The sequence below is a fragment of the Labeo rohita genome, chromosome 24, assembly GCF_022985175.1.
Source record: "Labeo rohita strain BAU-BD-2019 chromosome 24, IGBB_LRoh.1.0, whole genome shotgun sequence".
NCBI classification, from domain to species: Eukaryota; Metazoa; Chordata; class Actinopteri; order Cypriniformes; family Cyprinidae; genus Labeo; species Labeo rohita.
This window is the reverse complement of record NC_066892.1, coordinates 8147531-8161983: the sequence shown is the minus strand read 5'-3', so window position 1 is coordinate 8161983 and position 14453 is coordinate 8147531. Positions and strand designations below refer to the sequence as shown.

At 35.4% G+C, this 14453-nt stretch overlaps 1 protein-coding gene across 3 annotated transcripts in view; it reads right to left on the bottom strand.

Moving 5' to 3' along the window:
• Positions 1 to 14453, bottom strand: part of LOC127155957 (glycogen debranching enzyme-like) — a 34563-nt gene that overhangs the window by 9033 nt on the left and 11077 nt on the right. For 2 of the 3 annotated variants that reach the window (XM_051098585.1, XM_051098583.1), the window contains exons 9-23: positions 14069 to 14171; positions 13883 to 13980; positions 11814 to 11953; positions 11011 to 11198; positions 10725 to 10848; positions 9502 to 9665; positions 9284 to 9385; positions 6404 to 6559; positions 4346 to 4496; positions 4043 to 4167; positions 3660 to 3772; positions 2711 to 2845; positions 2384 to 2514; positions 339 to 475; positions 14 to 147 (exon numbers count right to left, since the gene is read on the bottom strand). In XM_051098585.1, the coding sequence (XP_050954542.1) occupies positions 14 to 147; positions 339 to 475; positions 2384 to 2514; positions 2711 to 2845; positions 3660 to 3772; positions 4043 to 4167; positions 4346 to 4496; positions 6404 to 6559; positions 9284 to 9385; positions 9502 to 9665; positions 10725 to 10848; positions 11011 to 11198; positions 11814 to 11953; positions 13883 to 13980; positions 14069 to 14171 (2001 nt within the window). Of the gene's footprint in view, positions 1 to 13; positions 148 to 338; positions 476 to 2383; positions 2515 to 2710; positions 2846 to 3659; positions 3773 to 4042; positions 4168 to 4345; positions 4497 to 6403; positions 6560 to 9283; positions 9386 to 9501; positions 9666 to 10233; positions 10358 to 10724; positions 10849 to 11010; positions 11199 to 11813; positions 11954 to 13882; positions 13981 to 14068; positions 14172 to 14453 lie in introns of all 3 variants that reach the window. The other variant, XM_051098582.1, reaches the window with a different exon arrangement.

Here is a 14453-nt window from a genome sequence, read left to right as displayed (position 1 = left end):
AAATAATACTAACCTGGACATTTGGTTAAAAACAGCATCTACAGCTGTGGCGTACGCCCCGACAATAATCGCATCAAAATAACAAGGCACTAAGTAGCGTGGAATATGTTTGAGGTATGTAAATACAGCGCTGAACCACTTTCCAACCTATGTAAAATAAGAAAAAATTATTTGGACAAGCAGTATGCCAGAACAAGGTGCATAAAAATGACATGTTACAATTCAAAATTTTTTAAAGATAATATAAATGATTTAATAAAGATGCAGGGTGAGTTGCAAGCCAAACTTCTTTACTTTTTCCCCCCAAACATTACTAAAAAACATATTTCCTTTCTTACCTCCCTTAGAGCGCCACCTTTATTAATCAGACGAGAGCTCACGTAATCAATCATCCAATCACCCTGTCTGAGATTGTCACAGAACGGATGTCCAAGGTCATTTTTGGGTCGAATCTCAGACAACACTGACACGAAACCTGTGAGTGATAAAAGCATGAGGTTTATACAGTCACATAACTACAGTCGAGGTCAAAAGTTTACACCCCCCTTCAGAATCATTAAAAAATGTTAATTTTACCAAAATAAGAGGAATCTTTCAAAATGCATGTTATTGTTTATTTAGTACTGACCTGAATAAGATATTTCACATAAAAGATGTTTACATACAGTCCACAACAGAAAATAATAGCTGAATTTATAAAAATTACCCTCTTCAAAAGTTTACATACGCTTGGTTCTTAATACTATGTTGCTACCTGAATGATCCTCAGCTGTGTTTTTTCATTTAGTGATGGTTGTTCATGAGTCCCTTGTTTAACTGTTAAACTGCCTGCTGTTCTTCAGAAAAATTCTTCAGGTCCCACAAATTTTTTGGTTTTCCAGCATTTTTGTGTATTTGAACCTTTTCTAAGGACAACATGAGGGACTCATAAGCAACTACTACAGAAGGTTCAAACGCTCACTGATGCTTCAGAAGGAAACACGATGCATTAAGAGCCGGGGGGTGAAAACTTTTTTAATTTGAAGATCAGGGTAAATTTAACTTATTTTGTCTTCTGGGAACATGTTAGTATCTTCTGTAGCCTCTGAAGGGTAGTACTAAATGAAAAAATATGATATTTAGGCAAAATTAGAGAAATGTACACATTGTGTTCAGAAGTTTTCAACCCCTGGCTCTTAATGCATCGTGTTTCCTTCTCAAGTCAAGTCAAGTCGAGCTTTATTGTCACTCCGCTACGTGTGGACATACAGTGGAACAAAATGTCGTGTCTCGCATTACCACGCTGCTACATACATAAACATAAATATGAACATACATACACTAGACGTAGAAACAATTTTTTAAACCTATACATCTAACTATACATATACTATAAATAATTGACTATACATACACATAACCTAAGACAGACTATACAAGTACTATTACATAATAACTGTGCATCATAATGTGCAGAAGAGGTATTTAAAGGTTAAAGAAGCAAATAGTGCAATATGATTTGTGGTGCATTGTCAAGTAAACATTTGTTAAGTCCTTATTAGGTTCTTGTAACATGGAGTGTTAATAAGAAAGTGTCTGGTGCATATAGAGAGAAAAGACTGTGTTTCTACAGGTGGTTTGTCTAGCCCACTCACCTGTTTGTAGCACACTCAGAGGTGCACAATGTTTTCTGTGTAACATGTAGTGTTTATAGGAAAGTGTCTGGTGCATATAGAGACGAAAGAATGTGTTACTACAGGTGGTTTGTCCAGCCCACTCACCTGTGTGTAGCACATTCAGAATTGCACCGTGTTTTGAGTTTTTCAACAGTTTACATTGTGGATACGGTTTCAGAGGGGGGTGAGGTGGTTGAAATTGAGGACTCTCACAGCCTGGGGGACAAAAGCTGTTGAGCAGTCTTGCAGAGCGAGCTCTGATGTTCCTGTAGCGTCTTCCTCATGGCAGGAGCTGGAAGAGATGATGAGAGGGATGGGTCGGGTCCTTCACTATACTGGTGGCTTTACCGGAGCATCGTGCAAGGAAAATATCCAGAATGGAGGGGAGAGGGGTACCGATGAACATCTAGAACATCAGTGAGCGTTTGAACCTTCTGTAATAGTTTCATATGAGTCCCTCAGTTGTCCTCAGTGTGAAAAGATGGATCTCAAAATAATATAGTCATTGTTGGAAAGGGTTCAAATACACAAAAATGCTGGAAAACCAAATCATTTGTGGGAGCTGAATGATTTTTCTGAAGAACAGCGGGCAGTTTAACTGTTCAGGACAAACAAGGGACTCATGAAAACGATGATCCCTCTTATTCTGGTAAAATAATTAACATTTTTAATGATTCTGAAAGAGGAATGTAAACTTTTGACCAATCCTGTTATGAGGATATTTGTACCTTGCAGGCCTCCATACTTTAGTGGCATCCAGGACGGTATATTGTAGCAGCCGCCACCATCTTCTTGTTCTTCCGCATCACAGCGGAACAACAACACATTCATCTCAGCCAGAGTCAGTTTGGACATTAAACTGCCACATAATTTAAAACAACAGGCCAGGTGAGAGAACTGAATTGAATATCATTATTGCATATCATTATGTATTAAAATTAACTGTTAAACAGCACGTATTTAGCTTTCTAAGCAAAATGAGTAACTTTTATTGACATTTCGCTTTCTAGACAAATGAATTACATTTGAATGTGATTAAGGTAAAAATGACTCACAAGTCTAAAGCTATTTTCAGGATGCCAGGGACATTGCTGTCAGTCAGACTGCCGGATTTATACAGTCGGTTAAATTGTGATAGTTGAGTTCGCAGGTAGCCGACCATTTTCTGAGAGTTTGGATCGAGACTGACCCTGTGAGACCGGTTACAAGTTGAAATGAAAGAATTAATGTTCATTTAAAAGAACAGTTTGCCCCAAAACTCAATTATTTATTTGTGCCCATGTTTTAAACAAACAAACGCTTACACTTCCATAGATTTTCTCCATCTTTCAAGCTCCAAAAAAGACAAACAAGAACGGATGCTTCCTGTAAGAACGCACATAGCCATTTGTAAATTTTATGGCTCAGGCGTCCGGTCTCATCCGCATCCAGCTATTTTTAGCTGAACAAAATAGCTCGTTTTGCTGCTTGATATTGCAAATTGGTGCGTCCTACCATGTAATTTTAGTGTATTATCTTATTTATGAACACACTGGTTTGTAGTGCAAATAGTTTACTGCACGCTGTTATTTCTTTATAATGAACCAGAAGTCTTGCCCATAGGCTTACATCTACGTTAAAGAAAAAGGTATGTTTTGTGCTTTTGTCCTTTTTGAAGCTTGAAGGATGAAGTGGTTTGGAAAAATCTGTGGAAATTCCTTGAAAATATATATATTTTTTTTTTGGAAGAAATGCATTTTTCCTTTTGTGCCATGGAAGAAATGACAGCATTTTTCCTATTTATACAAATTACTTGAACATATTTTTGGGTGTGTTTAAAAAAACAAGTTGACATATGGGTGAGTAAATAATGGTAAAAATTCTAATAATTAAAAAAAATAAACACACACACATTTGTAAGTTTCAGCCGTTACTGATTGAATAAATGACAAATAATGACAGTGAAACCCATTATATGAAACTCCATTAAATAGAATTCATTTCATTCGGAGTGTGCTTGTTTACCTGAATGCAATTACACTACCAGGTGTGAGCTTTTCAAACAAAATCTCCTCAACAAACTCACTGCGGCCCTTTGTGGTGGCATCTCCTTGTTTCACGATTTCACTGTCCTTTAACTGAAAACAGAAACATTCTGTTCTATTCAGGCCTACATCAAAAGGAACAAGCTCCGCACACAAATACAGTAGTCAAGTAACTATACACTTACACAGCAAACTTCCAGTAAAAGGGCATGCCAACAAATACTCAGAATAGCCATAGAACAGGTTCTCTATATGCTAGTTTTTTTCTTTGTGTGATGACAGCCATTTAAATATAAATGTGAACCTGGCAGCCCTTCTCTTCATGTCACAGCGCAGCTGCAACCGACACTGGTGTCATGTTACCTGGATGTGTTCGCGGATCTCAACCGTGTAGTTCGGCATGCCGTTGATAAACCTCTCATCTTTCACGTATGACTCAGTGTTTCTCTCCACTGTACGTGCCTCTAAAACCACTTCCTCGATTTTACCTGCAAAACATGGTGGCAGATAAGAAAAAAACATGTTTAGTTGGTTTATAAGTACCTCTGATTCATGAGAAATCATACTTCAGTGACATTTAAAGAGAATATAAAATGCCAAAGTACATCATGTGCCACAAATGAGTTTGATTTCAACAACATTCAGCATTTAGCAATAAAAGTGTACCTGGGATGTACATGGGGGCCAGATGCTCTCTGTATTGGTGTGTTTCTGGGTTTTTAAAGGCCGTACGAGAGACAGTCACAACAGATTGATGTGTGCTAGGACAATGCCTGGTCACAGCCACGGTGTCTTCATCCAGTTGATCTACGTAAACCTTTGACATGCATGATGAACACATATAAAGACACAGACAGTCATGTGTACTGATGGTGTTGTAGTCAAGTGGTGAGAGGTGTAGGTTACAGGTTTAAACATTACAATGGATTAGATAGGTAAACTTTTTTTAATGTTAAACACTAGATAGACCAAAAAGAGCTCATAAAAGTGATGTTTGTCCCAAGCAAAGGTAATTTGTTTGCAGATGCAACTCTGATAGTTTATCTAATGCATAATTCATGCATTTATATATATATATATATATATATATATATATATATATATATATATATGTATATATATATATATATATATATATTTTTTTTTTTTTTTCAGTTATTTATTTATACATTTTTGGTTAATCAAAAAATAATCAAACATAAGGTTTATACAGAAAGGTGTATTATCTTAGAAATATGTGACCCTGGTATATTTGTGGCAATAACCAACAATACATTGTATGTGTCAAAATTATAGATTTTTCTTTTATGCCAAAAATCATTAGGATGTTAAGTAAATACCATGTTCCATGAAAATATTTTGTAAATTTCCTACCGTAAATATATCAAAACTTAATTTTTGATTAGCAATATGCATTGCTACGAACTTCATTTGGTGATTTTTTTTTTTTTTTTTGCATCAGATTCCAGATTTTCAAATAGTTGTATCTCGGCCAGATATTGTCCTATCCTAACAATCCATACATCAATGGAAAGCTTATTTATTAAAAAAATAGACTCTTATGACTGGTTTTGGGGGCCAGGGTCACATATTATCTTAGAAATAAAAAAAAATGAAATAAAAAAAGTAAAATGTGTAAACATTAATTAGAGATATAATAAAAAGGCAGGAAAAAGGATTTTTTTAAGGCGAGACACTGCAGTTGAATAGGGTAAAAAATTAACTAATAGTTATCACCTTACTTACCCAGCTGATTGATTACAATGATAATTGCAATTGCAAATATGTGACTCTGGACCACAAAACCAGTCATAAATCGCACAGGTATATTTGTAGCAATAGCCAACAATACATTGTATGGTCCAAAATGATCGATTTTTCTTTTATTCCAAAAATCATTAGGATATTAAGTAAAGATCATGTTCCATGAAGATATTTTGTAAATTTCCTACCGTAACTATATCAAAACTTGATTTTTGATTAGAAATATGCTTTGCTCAGAACTTCATTTGGACAGTTTTAAAGATGATTTTCTCAGTATCTTGATTTTGTTGCACCCTCAGATTCCAGATTTTCAAATAGTTGTATCTCGGCCAAATATTGACTTGTCCTAATAAATACATACATTCAGCTTTCATTTGATGTATAAATCTCAATTTCAGAAAATTGACCCTTATAACTGGTTTTGTGATCCAGGGTCACATATGAGGCATTATTTAATGAATTATGCACTAATTTGCATGCATTTCTAGTACAAAAAAATGACAGAAAACAATATATTTTCACATTTTTTGGGGGGAATAAAATGTTGTATATAATCAAGCAAATCATATAAAAAATCTCAAACTTGACATGTGCATGAAAAAACAGTTTTTGCCTGCAGTGTCTCCCCTTAAGTGTCTCTTAAAAGTTCAAATACTTTTTGTGTCTTTGTAAGTGCTTTAAATCATCCTGTTTCACATTTCTTCTTTTAAAATGACTTTCCATTTTAAGTTCATCTCTGTATAAACAACTTTAAGAAGGACAAGTTAAAAATATTTACAACAGCATCTCTCAGATGCTCTTTGAAGCAATTATTCTAATCTAAATTTATTTCAGGGGAATAAAACTGTCAGCTAAGTGACAAATGAGTTTAATTATTAGATAAAACTTGAAAACTTGATTACAAGTATCAAAGTCTAATAAATTTTTTTGCTGCCTGTTATGAGTAAACATTATCCTGACCTGGGTGAAGCCCTTCTCTGCCAGCTCTTGATGAAGTTTGTTGAGGGCAAGTTTTCCCGCCATTATACCACTCTGGAGGTTCACCTCCCCGACAGAAGAGGGCAGTGCATCAGGATTCCACTTGGGGTACAGACGCTCTTCCTTTACTACTGAAATCTGAGAGAAAAAAAAACAAGGTTGGTTACAGTGTTGCCAAGTCCACTGTTTTCCCATGGAATTGGGCTACGTTAATGAGATATTTAGCCCCAAGAATGTGAATTTTACCAGGGGAACCCTGCCAAAAAATGTGTATTTTACCCCAGAATGCCATTGGGCTAGTCTTGGGCTACTTGAGTAACTTTACTAAAACCTGGCAACCCTGGTTAATTAGCCTAAGTAGCCAAACAACTATGTGCTGATAGACAATGTACCAAGACCATTATGTGGGCAAAAGGCAGTTCTGCATACACATTTGCAACATTTGCTCCAAGAAATCCCTATATGTGACCCTGGACCAAAAAAAGTCATAAGTAGCTGGGTATATTTGTAACAATAGCAACATGTTCCATGAAGATATTTTGTAAATTTCCTACTGTAAATACATCAGAACTTAATTTTTTATTAGTAATATGCATTGCTAAGAACTTCATTTGGACAACTTTAACAGCAATTTTCTCAATATTTAGATTTTTTTTGCTCAGATTCCAGATTTTCAAATAATCTCGACCAAATATTGTCCTGTCCTAACAAACCATACGACAATAGAAACCTAAAGAGTGATCAATTGCAAAGCATTTATGGCTCAGATGACTGGCTCAAAATTATTTTCTGAGACTGTCTTTGAAGCAAAGATGGCAGCATTCAGGTTGTGCATTTGCAGGGTTGTATTTACAGTGTAGTTACTCCCATTGAGATGAATGGGAATGCTAATCAATAGCTTTATCTAGGTATATTATATCCCCCTGGGAACCATTTTGACGTGAAACGAAGAAAAAAATAAAAACAGAAAGGCTTTTGTTTATGTATGAATACTGACCCAGATACAAAGGACTCTGGCTGAGTGAAAAGAACAGAAATGATTTGTAGAGGGAGTTTTATAATCAAGGTGCAGACAGAACAAAGGATTCTTGTTACATAATTGGGACTGATGTAAATATTTTTCTTGTTACATAATCATAGAAGATAAATGTAATATGATATTTATGTGTCAAAACAGAATCTCAACATTAACTACCATTTAAAAGTTTGGGGTTAGTCAAATTTTTAAAAGAAGTCTGTTTCAGGCACTGAATAAAAAAAAGTTATTGCAACTTTTTATCTCACCTTTACCTTTTTAACTTTTCCCGCAATTGCGAGAATTGTAGGAAATTCTGAGAAAAAAGTCAGAATTGCATTAACAAAAATTTAATAAGATTTTAATAAAAACAAGAAATAAGATTTAATCTTGCATCTATGAGAAAAAAAAATTCTTGCAATTTCTCAAGTTTATATCATGCAATTCTAAGAAAAAGTCAGAATTGTGAGTTTCTATCTCAGAATTGCATGACATAATTGCGAGTTATAAAGTCAGAATTGTGAGATAAATAGTCGCAGTAACCTTTTAAAATTTTTTATTCAGTGGTGCAAACAGGCTTCCATAGTATGCTCACCAAGGCTGCAATTATTTGATCAAAAATAGCAATATTGTGAAATGTTTTTAGAATTAAAAAAAAAAATCTCTATTTTAATATATTTTAAAATGTAATTTATTCCTGTGAAAGTTGAATTTTTAGCATCATTACTTCAGTCTTCAGTGTCACATGATCCTTCAGAAATCATTCTGTTCAGGAAACATTTCTTATCACTATCACAGTTGAAAACAGTTGTGCTTCTTAATATTTCTATGCATTCATTTCATATATTCTTGGTCATCTTAAAGGGGTCATCGGATGCCCATTTTCCACAAGTTGATATGATTCTTTGGGGTCTTAATGAAAAGTCTATAATATACTTTGTTTAAAAATTCTCAATGGTTGTGTAAAACAACACCCTTTTTACCTTGTCAAAATCAGCTTTGCAAAAATCATCCTGTTCTGGTCGAGGCTGCTTTAAATGTTAATGAGCTCAGCTCGCCCCGCCCCTCTCTTCTCTCTGTAGAGTGACGAGTCTGTTTACTTTAGCTGCATTTAGCTGTGTTTAGCCACTAAACTTGCTAACTAGCACGTTGTTAGGAAAGATGATTGCAGAGATTCATAAAAAAAACCTTATACTCACTTCTGCTGTAGGTGAAGCTGGATCACAAATGATTTGCGCGAACATAGATGCATTTATGTAGACCGGGAGGTGCATTCCCTTCACAAACAAACTTAATCCACTGCATCTTCAGCGGCTCAGATGTCGGGAATAAATGACGACCACTACGTTCATTATTACATCCAGCAACACAGTACTTAAATCGCTCAATCGGAGATATTCTTGTCTAACTTATATCCCTGCTCCAGCATCAAAACAATGGAGGTGGACTGTTACAGCTGATCTGAGGTAAGACGCTCATGTCAATCAACTATCATGGGAGCGGCCTCTGTCGGTGTGCGACAGGCATCTGAGAATTGCTCGTTTTGAAAAAGGGAATATTATTTTTACAAATTAATTAAAAACCACTGCATGGATTTGTATCATTATAGGGTAGATTTGTACATACACTGCCAACACACATTAATGTTCAAACAACATGAAAAAGTGAACTTTGCATCCGATGATCCCTTTAAGGTTCCTTGAAGTTGTTTTGAAACATTAGATATTATGGTGATTTGGAAGCCTTGCAACCAGTTTTCTTAGAACGTGTCTTCAAACTAAAATGCTGTCTGTTTAGTCACTGACTAATTGGGCAGCAAGGCGTTAAATTACTGCGTACATTTTTACCTGGTGAGGTACGAGCTCATCGTATCCTCTAGTGCTGCCTGAGGCACAGCAGGCCATTGAGACTATAGCAGTGCTGGGTAAAGCATCATACACCGAACGAGCCTACAAGAAAGACAGTAGCAATCACACTTTACAGGATGTTACGTCAGAAATACTGTAGGATATGCTGGCTCCATTCATATTTTATATGCTCTTTGCCATCAATTACTGTTACTGACCTGAATAGGACATTCATTGTCATGTGTAACATCCAAAAACATGGCGTGAGCGATTGTCGGCACTAAAGGCCTGAGACTTGGCTGTACGAATGAACCTACAGGCTCCCCTCCAAAACGATAAACCAGTCGACCTTCTTCATGACTGTCCCCAGCACTCATGGCCTCTGATGACAGAACAGATATTTTTTCATAAAAAGTCAAATTTTATATGACAGGGTAGATGCTGCAGTATAACTGGGTATTTTTTAAGTATGGCCACTTTTCATACTTTATCCACCTTATTTTTCACGTAAGAACGGGTGCTGCCATTTGTAAATTTTATGGGTCAAGCTTCCGGTCTCATTAGCTGTACAAAACAGCCTGTTTTGCTGTTTGATATTGCAAATAGTTGTCTTCCCATATTATTTTAATGTATTATCTTAATTATAAACACAGTTGTTTGTAGTGCAAAGTGCAAAGTTGTTATTCTTCCTGTTATCTTGTTATTTAATTGCGTTGAAGAATAAGGTGACAAAAGTGCCAGTAGTTGAAAAATCCATCCATATCTAACATCTCAAATGTGTGAAATCCAACTCAAACTCTATCAACAGCAGCTGTGGTGTTCTAGCTCATTTCGAGGAACGAGTCAAAATAATTTAGTGTCATAATCAACAGCATGCCACATCTGGTGCATTTGCATTTCACACATCATTTTTGTGCAGCACTGCATTTCCCAATCTCGTTGCGTCTTACCTCGGATAAGGGAGGTAATGCCAAGCTTAGTCATAAAGATATTGTCCAGCTCCTCGCTGCCAGTGAAGAGCTCAGCCACCACATACAGATCAGGCCTGTGTTGGCGAGCAACAGCCAACATATACTGCAGCCCACCCAGCAGCAGGGTTAGATAGATAGAAAAATAGATAGATAGATAGAAAAAAATAGATAGATAGACAGACAGATAGATAGAAGTGCATGCCAAAGAATAGAAACATGCTCAGTTTACATAATCAATCATTATTGCATTAGGATAATAAAGCAGGTTAATTATTAATTAAGTGTGTTATTAATGAAGCATTATTTGAGTGTACATGAAATGCATCAGGACGAAGTAGATGATGAAGAGAAAGAGTTAATATTGCCAAAAAAAGATTCATGTTTTGAGTAAACAAACGAGAGGAAGAAAAAAACACAAAGAGCAAATTTAGCATCAAGGGCAAACATGTGTCTCTTGCAGTCTGCAGTACCTCTGACAAGACTGGTTATTCCCAGCCGATTAACAAACAAATTGTCAAGCTGTTCACTTCCTGTAAAGAGTTCGGCTATCACATAAAGATTGGGTCTGACCACTCTGGCTGCAGCTAACATGGCCTATAGACACAACATACAGTACGTCAAATACCTACAGTGCAAATTTACAATGACACTGCAGAACGTTCTGAGTTCCTGCTTGTGGCATATGATGTCATGTGTATAAATATATCATGAAATATGCCTGCAGATCAAAAATAAAGTTGAAACCTGAGCCCGTACCTCAGCAACATGAAGGGGTGTGGAGTGGCAGTTATCCAGACGCACGCCTGAGAAATGCTTGGCTGTGATCTCCGTGTACTTCTTCATGTGAGCCCATAAGTACGGACAGTCCTCCGGTTTGTCACCATAGCGAAGTTTCACGCTGTCACCCCAGCATACAAGCTCTCGTCTCAAATAAACATTAGACCCTAACAGACAGATAAATGAATTACTAGGCCCTTAAAGCATTAGTTCATTTCAGAATATAAATTTCCTGATAATTTACTGTCATCCAAGATGTTCATGACTTTCTCTCTTCAGTTGAAAAGAAATTAAGGTTTTTGAGGAAAACATTCCAGGATTTTTCCCCATATAGTGGACTTCAAAGTGGATCAGGAGGTTGGAGGTCCAATTTGCAGTTTCAATGCAGCTTCAAAAGGCTCTACCTGATTCCCAGCTGAGGAATAAGGGTCTTGTCTAGCAAAGTCATTTTCTAAAAAAATTAAAATGTATAAATTTTTTGACCTTCAACCCATTGAAATCCACTATATGGAGAAATCCTGGAATGTTCTCCTCAAAAACCTTCATTTCTTTTTGATTGAAGAAAGACAGACATGAACATCTTGGAGTAAATTATCAGGAAATTTTTATTCTAGAAGTGAACTAATCCTTTAACCACCTAAACATTCTTAGTCACCAAAAAGATTGCAATGCTTTGCAATTTCTAGATCAGCACCAAACCAGCATCAACCAGTGTGGACCAGCATGCTGGTATTTTCATTGCCATTCAGCAGAAACCAAAATAGATACACATTTTGACTCACCTGGCTCTGCAAAGTTTCTAAGTGGGTCATCTCCCATGACCCATCCATTATGGGCAAGCAGATGACAAGCATCATTTGGATTCTGCATCAGCTGGTTTTCCTGCTCCATGGTCATGTCCTCAAATGGGAAGGTAAAATATCTGAATCATTAAAACAAGGCTGAACTGTAAATTTGCCATTCTCATCAGCGCATTGTACAAAAAAGACAAAGTTTGCAAAATACCAGGTGGCTACATTTATTTATTATTTGTAGAATAATATACGTATATATATATATATATATATACACATTTATATATACATATATATATATATATATATATATATATATTTTTTTTTTTTTTTTTTATTACTTCCAATAGTAGTAATAGTTCACTTAGAAATGAAAATTATCTTAAAATGAACTCAGGCCATCCAAGATATATAAGTTTTTTCTTCATCAGAACAGATTTGAAGAAATTTTGCATTACATCACTCGTCACCAATGGATGCAGTGAATGGGTTCAGTCAGAATGAGAGTACAAACAACTGATAAAAACATCACAATAATCCACAAGACTCCAGTCCATCAATTAACGTTGGGTGAAGTGAAAAACTAAGTGTATTAATGAAATCCAACACTAAGGCATTTTAACTTTAAACCATCACTTCTAATCAAAATATGAGTCCATAATCCATAATAATGTTTCCTCCTGTGAAAAAAGTCCTTTCCCTATTGACCTCTGACATCAAAATGAAAGATGAAATGTCTTTTTCATTAGAAAAAAGCAATGTTATGTATAAAGGACTCATAATCTAACCGGAAGCATTGGTTTAAAGTTAAGACTGTCATTACTTGTGGATTATTGTGCTATTTTTATAAATTGTTTGGACTCTCATTCTGACGGCACCCATTCAATGCAGAGGATTCATTGGTGAGCAAGTGATGTAATGCTTAATTTTATGGGTTGACCGATTATCGGCCTGACCGATTATCAACGCCGATATAAAGCATCTAAGGAAAGTTTTTGTCAGAGCCCTTTTAATTCTTAATTTTGGCATTTTCATTTTTACACCATATATATATATCGGTTCAATATGTCGGTTACCGGTTTACTTGATCTGTAATAATCGGTATTGGCATCAGCCCTAAAAAAACACATATCGGTCGACCCCTAGTTTAGAAATTTGTTTAAAATTTGTAAAAAATGGTAGTCGAGTTTGAAGTTGAAAAAAAATTATGTTCAAAATAGGGGTTGGCAGATTATTGGCCTGGCCGATTATCGACACTGATATTAAGCTTTTTTATGGTTATCTTCAAAACCGATTTGCCGTTAAAATAATTTAAAAGCATTTATAGAAAGTTTTTGTCAGAGCCATTGTAATTCTTAATTTTGCCATTTTCATTTTTACACCAGACATATAGTATATATCGGTTCAATATGTTGGTTATTGGCCTACTTGATCTGTAATAATTGGTATTGGCACCGGCCCTAAAAAAACACATATTGGTCAACCCCTAGTTTTGTTTTAAAATTTGCAACAAAAAAAAAAAGGTAGTTAAGTTTGAAGTTGAAATAAAAAATCAAGTTCAAAATAGGGGTTGATGGATTATTGCCTGGCCGATTATCGACACCGATATTACGCTTTTCTATGGTTGTCAGTATTGGTCATCTTCAGAACAGATTTGCCAATAGAATAATTTAAAAGCATTTAAAGAAAGTTTTTTCAGAGCCTGTTATTCTTAAAATTTTCATTTTTACACTAGACATGAATATCGGTCCATTTGATCTGTAATAATCGGTATCAGCATTGGTCCTGAAAAACACATAGTGGTCGATCCCCTACTAAATTTCTCCAAATCTGTTCCAATAAAGAAATACACTCATCTACATATTGGATGGCCTGTCAGCTGATTTCAGATTTACTTTTTTACATCATGTATATACAAAACAAGCTGTGGCTTGCCACTTTATATCAGTTAAATAGAAACTCCATGTCTAAATGGCCAGTTCTTGGCCAGAATATATTGCAAAGCAGACCAGACTTTAGGCTGCCAGTGTTGCACTGCAAATCTACGTAATATTTACCTAGTCACCAACGGGTTTTTCCAGGTGACAGGCCCAAGCTGAGGGCCTTGGGTGGCGAGCCTTTCATAACAAACCGTTCCCACTATGCAGTTTATAGCCTTCAGAAAAGAAATGATAAAATGTAATCAGACTGATATTAAAGCTAAACAAACAAATCACCTGTGAATCATACACACAGAAACCAACCTTCTCATGATGACCATGCATTTCCTTATAGCATTCAACATTTAATTCCTCTAGACTCTTCTTAAACCAATCGCAGCACTCCTGGATGGATTTGGGGCCGTTACTGTTTGATAAGCACACAGGAAGTAAAGTTAAATTTTTACAAAGTGGAATAATGATAAGAAAAAACAGACTATTGAGATTTAATGTAGAAATAAATGAATAAGTAATATATAACATAATATAATATAATATAATATAATATAATATAATATAATCCAAACTTTGTTCAAAGAAAACTGTAATGAAAACTGTAATGGCTGCTGAAAATTTAGCTTTGCCATTACAGAAATTAATAAGATTTTATATAAATATATACATATATTATAATAGAATACTGCTCTTT